Source organism: Cryptotermes secundus, unplaced genomic scaffold (assembly GCF_002891405.2).
Source record: "Cryptotermes secundus unplaced genomic scaffold, Csec_1.0 scaffold47, whole genome shotgun sequence".
In the NCBI taxonomy this organism is placed as follows: Eukaryota; Metazoa; Arthropoda; class Insecta; order Blattodea; family Kalotermitidae; genus Cryptotermes; species Cryptotermes secundus.
Genome location: NW_019721002.1, coordinates 2636456 through 2647869, shown reverse-complemented (window position 1 = coordinate 2647869; position 11414 = coordinate 2636456). Strand labels below are relative to the sequence as shown.

Genomic DNA, 11414 nt, shown 5'->3' with positions numbered 1-11414 from the left:
TGGGGTTTCGTCGGCTGCAGGGTTGAAGGTCTCGGTGGTGGTCCCACGGCCTGTCTCGTTTAACATGTATGCAAATATATATAATTAGTTTAGGAGAATCAGAAGGTTCTTATGAACACAAACTTCTTTTAGTCTTTAGCGCCACTATATGCCCTTCTCTTATGCAGTCGAACCATGCACAGTCACTTTGAATGCTTTTAGTTAGGACAGTTGATTGGTAGTAATGTCAGTCACTGTACAAGTGGTGAATGGCATTACTGCCTTCATCAGAGATGTGACAGTACACGATGTGGTGAATAGGGTAACCTTTTACCTGGCTACATGGCATCACATCCCAGAAGGCCACTGCCTTGGGAATCTCAGGTTTGTATGGTTACCGTAAAGAGTAAAATTCTACACAGCATAACACATTCTCAGTTCTTTGCATTTAGTGCTTTTAAAGCAATCTCCCATCAATGGGGTTCTCCTTTTATGGTGAATTCTGTAAAAACATCAGATACAAGGTCTGAATGTGCCACAGTACACAAACCCACTGTCATTCAGGTTTGATCTTGGTGTCTCGGTATCTGTGAATTTTGGAACATTCTTGATAGTGAATTTGGTCTGTGCTGATGGACTCACAGGGGGATGTCTTTCCTTGTGCAGACAAGTTGTTGCTTTATTTCATATGTTTTGCAGCATTGATGTAATCTTCTTTTGCTATTTATAATCACTTTCATTGTTAATTGCTTTAAATATATATTAATTGTGCTGTTCACTTTTCTATTCTAGGCCAAAATCCAGCAGCTAGAGAGACTGAAGGCATGTTGAGTAAATGTACTCTGTTTTCTTATTTTTATCTTAATTTTTTTGGTATTCATATCTTTGTATTAGAATATATAATTAATGTATAATTTAATGTTATGCTTACCATATTATAGTGCAGAAATTAAGTTTTATCTGTCCATATTGAAATTCATGTTGGAATGTTGGTGTACTCAATTCTGGCATGATCCAAATCACCAGTCACATACACTGTACATGGTGCCAGGAATCTCCTCGCGGTGATGTGGAGTTACTGAATGTGCAGCTGAGCTGTTAGCACTGCTGCTTCCCATGCATGAGGTCCCAGGCTCCAAACACAGGACACAGACCAGCTGGCCCGACTGAGGTTTTCTGTGGTTTTTTTTAGTTCCATAAGGCAAATGCTGGGATAGTACCAAAAATTATACTGTGGCTTGTTTCTTCCATGTCACTTCCAATTCCTCACTCATTTAGTTATCCTGCTATTCAGCACTGTGTAGCCTGAGATACTGACAGCGTTGCCAAATAAAGTGCAAATTAAGCGCAGGATGAACTGAGGTTCCTTAATGATTTCCAGCCCACATCCAAGAATTGCATGACTTTTTTGCATGAAGACAGGGCTGCAAGGACACTGCTATATTTTAGCAGTGTATATGTGTGTGCAGTCTTTGCTGGGGAAGGTGACTTACCTTGTGCCATTTTGTTTTCATTCACCGTATGGTTCACACACATGCACACACATCACACTGACTTATCAACTATTGTAACATCAATTTGATAAGTATATTAACTGTTCTTTTTACAGAAGTGATGTGTTCTTTCATTATCACTAATTAAGCAAACATTTGTTAAATGAAGAGGAGGTTCTTTGAATTAACTGACACTAACTAACTATAGCAGGATATTGACAACATAATTTGGAGTGGAAAATGTAAATAAATTGTTATTTGATTCATTGTGCTTGTAAAAATATATTTCAATGCTTTTTAAGAAAATGAAATTATTTTCCATTCATGTGTACATTTAGTTATTTACATTTAACGTCTTCATTTATTATGTTTAATTACAAGGATTCGCAAAGATTCAGTGTGATGGTGAGAAAATTGACCACTGATTTATATTTTTGCAGGAGCAAAAGCAGCAAGAATTGTTAGCTTTGGAAAGAAACTTGGAGGAACATCAGAGAAAGGAAGTGGAACTTCAGGCTGCAAAGAAGAGTAACTCAGTACAGGTTGGGCTCAACAGTTTTTGGATGTATGTTCTTTCAGAGAGCATGCTTCAGGTTGCAAGTAACCCCAGTAAATTTAACAGGGAGTTTGTAAGCTGTATGTTCGTAATTTTAATTTCATCAAATTTAGATGCATTTTTTCAAAGTAACCACAAGCCATGCAATAACAAAATTGGCGCACATGTAGTTGAGGGTTCACTATATCTCAGGCAGAAACCCTCAGCTTTATGTATGTCAGATTGCATAAGTGCACAGCTTGTAGGTTGTTGTTTGTTTGTTATTAAATGACACACTCTGTATCAAGAATCATCATCATCATCAGTAATCTGTCAAGACGACAGGTCCACAGTCTCTTTCAAAACAATTCCTCCACTTAATGCGATCTAGAGCTTTCTCCTTCAAATGACAGTATCCTCTTCTGTCCCCAAGGTCATCCAGCATCTTCTTACGTCTTCTTCCTCGTCTTCTTGTCACTTCTATCCGCCCATCTATCTTTCCTTCGATAGCTTCTTTTAGAAGGCAGTTTCTGCGTAAAACATGACCAATCCAATTAGCCTTCCGTTTTCTTATTTCATGTAGGATATTCCTCTGCTCACTGACTCTAATTAACACTTCTTCATTTCTCACATAATCGGTCCAACTGATCTTCTCCATTCTTCTCCAACACCACATTTCGAAACTTTCCAGATGTTTCTGATCTACTGCCCTAAGTGTCCATGTTTCAGCCCCATACAGAGCTATGCTCCAAATGTAGCATTTCACTAGTTTCTTCCTCAAATTTAAGTCCAATTTGCTGGTAAAAAGATTCTTCTTCTTGCTAAATGCAGCTTTTGCCATGGCAATCCTGGATTTAATTTCACAAGTACACCTTCCATCATCTGTTAACAAGCTACCCAAATATTTCAAACTTTTCACATTCTCTAGTTGTTTTTGGTCTATCTTTATTTTGACTGGGGTTGGTTGTCTCGAAATTTTCATTACTTTTGTTTTCTCCACATTCATTTCCATGCCATAGCACCTTCCAATTTCAATTAGTCTATCAATCATGCCCTGTAGCACAGTTTCTTCCTTAGCCATTAACACAAGGTCATCTGCATATTTCACAGTTTGAATAATTTGCCCTCCTACTTTGAAGTCTCCGAGCGCATCCAGAGCTTCCTTGGTAAGGCATTTGCTGCACAGGTTGAACAGAATTGGTGATAAACAGCATCCTTGTCGAACTCCTCTTCCAATCTGCACACTTCCTGTCTCCCCTCTGTCCATTCGTACTCTAACTTTCTGATCCATGTACAGTTTGCTAATCAGTCTTCTTTCACGCCAATCGATACCTGTTTCTTTTAGGATCTGCATTAATTTGGTCCAGTTTACCCGGTCAAATGCCTTCTGCCAGTCTATGAAACAAACACACAGTTCTTCATATATCTCCAAAGTTCATTCCGCTATAATTCTCATCATCCCAATTGCATCCCTGGTTCCTTTTCCTCTTCTAAATCCAAACTGATCTTCTCCAAGTACATCCTCTATTTTCCTTTCAATTCTTCTTTTAAGTATCTTTGCTATTATCTTTGCTGTATGTGCAATAAGACTTATTGTGCGATGGTCGCTGCATTTTGTAGCTTTTGTCTTTTTCTTTAAGGCAATCATTGTAACTTCTGTAAAGTCCTTGGGCCACTCTCCACTTTCATATATGGTGTTCATTAGTTTTGTCATTGTTTTCAAACCACCTTCTCCCAGTAACTTGAGCACATCTCCAGGTACATCATCATCTCCTGTAGCCTTTCCCTTCCTCATTTCCTTGATAGCTTTTTCCACTTCACTTTGTAAAATATATGGTCCTTTCTCGTCTGTATCTACTTCTTCCGGTTCAACTTCTAAGGTTTCTGGCCGATTAGGTCGATCATATAGTTCTGTAATATAATTTTCCCAAATTTTCAGGACTTGTCTCTGATCTACTATTCTATTCCTCTGGGAGTCTTCGATGCCAATATCTTGAATCCCATGATTCTCTTTCCATCCTAGTTCTTTTGTCTTCATGTACATCAAATCATAACGTCCTGTTCTTTGAAATTCTATAATCTCATTACATATCTTCTCAAGATATTCCTTTTTGGCCCTGTCTGTTGCTCTTTTCAATTAATTCCTCAGTCTCCTGTATTTCCTCCTGCCTTCTTCATTGTTTACATTCTTCCATTTCCTTTGCTCCTCCATTTTACTCATCATCTCCTGTGTAACCCATGGTTTTCTTGCTATCTTCTCAACTTTACCAACCAAATCACTGATAGGAGCCACAATAAGGTAGTCAGTATAGCAACTGGCTATGGGCTGGATGACCGAGGGGTCAGAGTTTGAGTCCCAGTATGGTCAAGAATTTTCTCTTCACGTCATCCAGACTGGTTCTAGCGCCTACCAAGCCTCCTATCCAATGAGTGCCAGGGGCTTTTACCCTGGGGGTAAAATGGCAGGTGTGTGAAACTGACCACTCAACCTCCACCTAATGCTGAGGTCAAGAAAATGTGGATCTATACACCCACTCCACCATACGCCTTCATGACATAGTGCTTGATTAGTTAAGCATAAGGCCAACTTTACCTTATCATTTATGTCTGCATGAAGAATATATATAGGGTCAGTTGTAGGATGTTAAATAAATATGGAGCAGTTAGTGGAATGAGATTTTCTAGGGAAACCAAAATACTTGGAGAAACCTACCCCATTACCACTTTATCAACCACAGATCCCACATGACCTGACCTGGGATCGAACCTGGGCCACTGCATTGGGAAGCTGGTGACTAACTGCCTGAGCATTGTTACTCTGCAGCATGTATTTCCTCATTATTGCATGTTATGGATTATACTGTGAGTATGCCCAGTTTCTAATTGTGCTGAATCGTTAAAGATGTGGCTACTCTTTGTTAAACAGAGTGAAATGAAGGTGTCACATTGCGTGTTCTAGCTTTTAGAAGACTTGATGGAACAGCAGAATAAGCTCGAGAGTGAAATACGTCAAATACAAGAAAAACGAGAAGCAGGAAGAATGAAGCTCATAGAGCAACTCCAGGAAGGTCAGTATTCACCATGTCTTGCTTTATGCTTGGTGTGTGTTGCTTTCTGTGAAGTGCATCTCATGAACGCATAATGGGGAGAGTTCACATTACAAATGTAGTCTAATATAAATTTTATATTTCAGTCTATTCATTCTATTCAGTCTATTCAGTTATTTCAGTCTAATATAAATGCTACATTAACAGCCAAATGTACAGGTGAGATTGATATGGATATCAAATACAGATCTATAACATATGTTTGAAAATATTTTTGATGTGATAAATGTGTAATGAGGTACTTTGTGACTCTTGATAGCGTAATTTTTTTTTGTAACAGTACACTTGTATCTGCAACATAATGAAACTGGCCTCTAGACATATCCCAGTATAATTCCTGATATTGGGCCACTACTATGTCTTCTCTCTGTACATCCTTCCCAATTCATTATTCACCAAGTAGCTCACTGTTCGAGGCTCTGTAATCTCAACTACTTATAGTAGCATTAATCAGACATAAATGAAATAATGGAAATGACAGCATTCATTTGACTTTCTGTTATTGAAGAACAAAGTAGTTTGTATTTAAATAGTAATTTATGTTGATAAATTAAATAAATGTTTTTGAAATGGTAATAAAAACACTGTGATTCAGTGTTTATGTGTGTAAGATTCATTCATTATTTAAATATTATGCTGTATGAATGTTAATAGCATATAGAAACTGAGAAGTTATGTAGAAGATTGTTGAAGATAAGGAGTTTATCACAGAGATATTCTATAATCAGCAATTTCATTGAGTAGAATTCTTCATGAGAAGCTGGTAGTCACTCAACTAGCCAAGCAGTTCCTGTCCTGTTGTGGAACATGAAAGTTCATTACCACTTTCACAAGAACCTGAGAATGGCTCCTGTCCTGATCTGAAACTCATCATGAGCTACTTCTCTGAGATCCATTTTAGAACTCTCTTCCAATATATTCATAGGTCCCACAAATCGTCTAGTCCCTTGAGGATTTCCAGGCAAAAGTTTATATGTTTTTGTTATCTGCCCCATGCCCCACCTATCTCACTAATTTCATCACCAGACAGCTGTTGCATGAGTACACAGTATTAGAAGCTCCTCATGTAATTTTCTCTACTCCCGCTTTACATCCCCTCTACCTTCAGGCTAAATGGCTTTGTCATTCTCCTGTTTTCAAGCACCACAATGTACGAGTATATTCTTATATCTAAAATAGAGAATATGGCTGTACTTTCTGGCATGTGACATGTAGTTGGCAGAAGTTGGAGAGGAACATACTGCCTCCATCTTCAGGGTGAAAGAGCAAACTAAGGTAGTGAGGAACAGGTGGAGTCTTGTACCAGACTACACAGTGTCATATCTAGGGGTTAGTGCCATAATCTCGGTACATCTTTGTTTCAGTGGAAAAGACTGCACACTCTGTGATATCTCATCTGTTGGCCAGCAGTGCCTCATGGGACACACAACTTCAACGTCTGTTAGAACTGGAGCAGGAGGAAGAGCAGTGCCTTCTCAATGTTGCGCAGGGCAGGTACCAGTCATACCAGCGCAAGGACGTGATCAGTGAGTATCAGACTATGTCGCAGAGGATGGGTATAGGGGTAGTGGACATACAGCTCCACATATTCTTAACCTATGCAGCAGATGGGGATGGCTGGCCGTCTTTACCACCTGGCAACTTTACCTTTGTGGAGAGAGCCCTTGGTACCCCTTGGACAGGATCTGAACATGCTGATGAGAAAAATGACATAAATTTTCCTTAAAATTGAAGAGGACTATCTTCAGGGAGATTACACCTTGTAGTCCACTGAAAGTCAGCTGATGTTTTGGAGGAATATATTGCATCCATCTTCATGGTCGAATAAGCTGAGCAAGATACCAGTGTGACAGCCAGTTTGGCACCTGCTTTCACACCGATATCTTGATTAATTTGTTCAATCCTGAAGATGGATGGAATTTGTTCCTTTGAAATGTCAGTTGACTTTCAGTGGACTACACTGTCCCAGAATACAGTACTCTTCAAAACTACTGCTGTGAGAACCTCAAATCCTACATTTCCTTAAAATTGTTCATTGTGAAAATGGATCATCATGTATTCAGGGTTGTCTTATAGTGAGATACACATTGGTATGGAAGTGCAGGGTTGGCATGTATTTGTTGCTGTTCTGTATTTCAGATGCCATGGAAGCCATTTTAGAGGAGGAGTGTCTTCGAGAGAAGAAACTAAGAGAATACGGGGAGGGACGGGCTGAGGTTACCCGAACTCTGCTCAGCCAGTCAGTACCTCACATTTTCTCTGTGTAATAAGAACTTAACAAAATTTTGGGCTCTGAAAATTTTACTGCCTTGGCTGTGCTGTTACTCATATTGTGGCCTCTTTGAAGTCTGGTGGTTGGGTACCAGTGTTTCAGAACATACTGCTTCTTTAGGTTATAGAAGCAAGTTAGTCTGAAATTGTATTCACCTACCAGACTACATGCTATCAGCCAATAGGAACTCCACAACATGAATCTTCACCAGTACAAAAAGCTCAACTCAAATACAAGCTCGTCATAAGTTAGGGTTAGCAGCCATTAATATAGTTAGATGTATCATCCCCTGAGTACTGGATTGTACTGTGTTCAGAAACACACAGTTTCAAGAAACTGGGATTGAAGTTTGAGCTGCAGTGTAAATGTGACTTAGAACAAAACACATTCTGAAATCTCATGCTTGGCAAGTGAGATAAATGTATGGAAGTGTGCAACGCACAAAGTGCCTTATCTCATTACCCAGAAGTGCAGGCAGTACATCCACTACTTGGGTGATGATGTGATGGCTGATTATTGAAGGTTTCAAGAGATCAGAACAGAGGACCAGGCTGTAGACCTGTCTCAATCTGTACTGAATTTTGTTGTCTGTAAGAGCATCGTTGTGGTATTGATCGCTTTTCTAGGCAGCTGGAGTCAGATCAGCAGCTGGAGAACATACTCAGTGCTCAGGGACAGGTCAGGGTTGAGTTGGTGGGACGCCTGCAACAGGATGAGGAATTGCAATGTGCAGCAGTAGGGGCACTGCTGGAAAGAAGTGATGCTCGCAGTTGGAGCCTTGTGCACCAGGTGTCTCTAGTTGAATCACAGCTTGCTGCTTTGACAGCTGTAGAAATGGAACGAAGGAAATTACAGATCTCTGAACAAGTGGTGTGTATGATTACCACAATAATATATATAATAAGAGAAGTTTAAGATTATGGTCTTCAGTGGTTTTATGCACTGTAGTTCGGTAGATCAGTGCCAGTATTTCAAAGAAACCTGCTCTCTCCACAGGATATTATACTCTGAAGGTCAAGAAGGCAGATTCCTATGAAAAGTTGGTACCTGCCTGACAAAGTACTTTGTATCGTACTACAGAAGACCATCACGAGAACCTGAAATCTCATTATTCTATCCTTGCTCTTTTACAGGAAGAATTATCTGAAAAGAGAGTTGCATTGTCAGTTCTCCTAATGGATCTGCTGTCCCAGCAGGCTGAAAGGAAGCAGCAGTTACTGAACATGCTTACAGAGATGGAGGAACGACGATGGATAGATGAAGAGGTTCGTGTTTCGAGTTTCATAATCACTTGGTATGTGCCATGCATTGTATTCTTTATGTACAGAAATTATTTCTTCTAGGGACAAAGCAAAGATGGTGACTTCTGGTTGCGACAGTATCAAAGATTGATGGACAGCCGGCCAGGCTATCTTGTAGAAGCAGATCAGACATTAGACCCACTGCTAGCTAACCACCTAGTTGTTGCTGGTGTAATTCACTGCTTGCCATTTTTGGCAAGGTGGGTTCAGTCTCCTCAAGCTCTTCACGATGTTACGGATACAATGCTGAAGGAGGTAAGGAGACTTTCATCAAATTGAAATGTGGTTTGTGTAACTGAAAATCTTTGGTCTTCATGGCAGTATAATACAACCTCCTGCCAAGAGTACAGAGATGTTCTCTGAATGCTGCTGTCATGTCTAGGACAGTAGTTGAATTACAGGAACTTGAAAATCAAAGATAATGAGTTGTTCAGTATGACGTTGAAGTTTTTTCAACAAGATTACATTTGTATCAGTTGAAAAATTGGTCATGGATCCTATGTTTTTCTTGGTCAGACACATAATAAAGTAAGCATAAGCAGTTCTATTGTTTCTTTGAAGTGACATCCTAGATAGGGTAGGATTTGATTGCACAAATGCAAAGGAAAAAGTTTTCTTTCCCGTTTGATGTTGAGGCACCTATTTTGATTGCAGTCTGGTGTGATACAGTCTGAGACCCGTTCAGCAATTCTCAAGGCTGTAAGAATGTACTTGGAAGAGCGAGCCACAATGGCAAACAGTGTTCTTGAGAGGGCACCGACTCCTGGCACAGACCTTATGCCAGAACCGTCCGCACCTCCAGCAGAGGAGATGGGAGAAGTTCGCAGCATGAGCGGCATTCCAAATGTAGAATGTGTTGTGTGCATGGATGAGAAGGCAAGTATCTGGCCTAGAGTCCAATTGAGTCCACTCGGCACAGCGGCCACTGAGTATATCAGCAGTTGGAAAGCAATAAAATTAGAAGGGGACATGAATGTAAGGATTACTAGGTTTGGAATATGATAAGTTTGTTGTGTTCTTAGTGTGAAATCATCCTGGTGCCTTGCGGCCACATGTGTTGCTGCATCAAGTGTGCAGAGAAGGTGGTAGATTGTCCCATGTGCAGAAATGTCATCGAGAGGAGAATCCGTGCCATACTGCCATGATACATGACACTGAAGGCAGACATCTCAATAAGTCAGGAGGAGTAAGCATATTGTGACAGCTTTTTATACCTTTTTAATTCATTGCCTCTTATTTGAGTATTTTAAGATGATTTTTGGTAATTATCTATAGTTCATTCACATTACATATTTTATATGCAATAGAATTGATCATGCAAAGGTCACCGGAAGTAGTCACATGGATTGGTCCCCCCACATTTCCTTCCACCCTGTTTTGCTATATTCGTCTCCAGTCATCTACCCAATCTCATCTGATAGTCACTAATAATAAGTACTTTGGGCTGGTTGAAGCATGTCAGAGCGGTCTGAAGGGGGATACAAGAGTAGAGATTGGGAAGCCTCAAGTGCTGCCATCTCCCACCATCCACAGAACATCTTCCCATGGCCTCAATATAGGTTACAGAACTGAACATAGTATTTTTGGTGTATACAGGTGTGTGTAGATGAACGATATGTTATGTACAGCAATCAACAAAATAATACAGAGTAGAAACAAGTGTGTAAATTAGCTAGGAATTGGAGAAAGTCGTCTTCTGGGTTTTGGCGCCGTGTATTATTCGTTTTGGCCGACGTTTCGGAGGAACGTATCGCCTTCATCATCAGAGCAGGTGAATGGCTTGGAATGCAGAGAGCAGTAGCTGTAGTGATAGGAAGTGAAAGGTGCTGCTTATATACGAAGTAGGCAGGGGAGGGTGGTTAGGGAGAGCGGACCAGTAGGAGCAGTGGAGAGCGATTAAGGCCATATATGGTGTATTCCAAGCCATTCACCTGCTCTGAAGATGGAGGCGATACGTTCCTCCGAAACGTCGGCCAAAACGAAGAATACACGGCGCCTAAACCCAGAAGACGACTTTCTTCATAGTCATCGCCGTGAAAACCTCAAAACTTACATAGCTAGGAATTGTTTTCATACTTTTGTTTATGTGAGAATTTACATTACAAAGTGTTGTATGATTTTTTTTTTTTCCAGAATATTTTATATGTACTTACATGAGCACGTAATACAGGGCGGCTGTTGTTGGCATAGCCTCTCTCATAATGTGTGATCACTATATTGGCTGGCATCGTTCACACTTGGACAGCTGCAGTAGCAGCCACACTGCAGAAACATCACAGAGTGAAGTTTTCCCACATTCACTATAAAATTTTGCCACAGTCTCACTATCACCGCAGATGACTGAATAGGAAAGGCAACAACTGACATAGTGGAAATGGCTGTTATTTGGCACAGCCATTGTAGTGTGGTTGACTGACCCCTTACTGATCCTCATGATAACTGAAACTATCTTGTTCCCTTTTACTTGTGCTGTAGTTGAATGGCAATTGCACTTTCCCCCCCCCCCCCCAAAAAAAAAAATTCTAGTGGTATGCTTCATAGAGATGATGGCAAGCCTTCATTAATGTGTTGCTGTCAGGTGTACAGGGAAGACCTTGGAGGAGGAAATGTGAATGCATGCTGCACATCCAGCTCACACTTGTCATCCACAGTACCTGGTCTGCTATAGTATGTCAAGGAACTGATGTCTCCAGCTTTTCCTTATTGCCCCCCCCCCGACTTGACTTA

General features: G+C 40.3%; 1 protein-coding gene across 4 annotated transcripts in view; it reads left to right on the top strand.

Moving 5' to 3' along the window:
- LOC111873896 (E3 ubiquitin-protein ligase LRSAM1) overlaps positions 1-11414 on the top strand; it is a 27022-nt gene that overhangs the window by 13836 nt on the left and 1772 nt on the right. For 2 of the 4 annotated variants that reach the window (XM_023868969.2, XM_023868995.2), the window contains 11 exons: positions 772-801; positions 1913-2014; positions 4967-5075; positions 6479-6640; positions 7254-7353; positions 8013-8256; positions 8520-8651; positions 8730-8942; positions 9342-9563; positions 9710-9873; positions 10821-11193. In XM_023868969.2, the coding sequence (XP_023724737.1) occupies positions 772-801; positions 1913-2014; positions 4967-5075; positions 6479-6640; positions 7254-7353; positions 8013-8256; positions 8520-8651; positions 8730-8942; positions 9342-9563; positions 9710-9832 (1437 nt within the window). In that variant the 3' untranslated portion in view covers positions 9833-9873; positions 10821-11193. Of the gene's footprint in view, positions 1-771; positions 802-1912; positions 2015-4966; positions 5076-6478; positions 6641-7253; positions 7354-8012; positions 8257-8519; positions 8652-8729; positions 8943-9341; positions 9564-9709; positions 9874-10820; positions 11194-11414 lie in introns of those variants that run through there. The other 2 variants (XM_023868978.2, XM_023868986.2) reach the window with 2 other exon arrangements.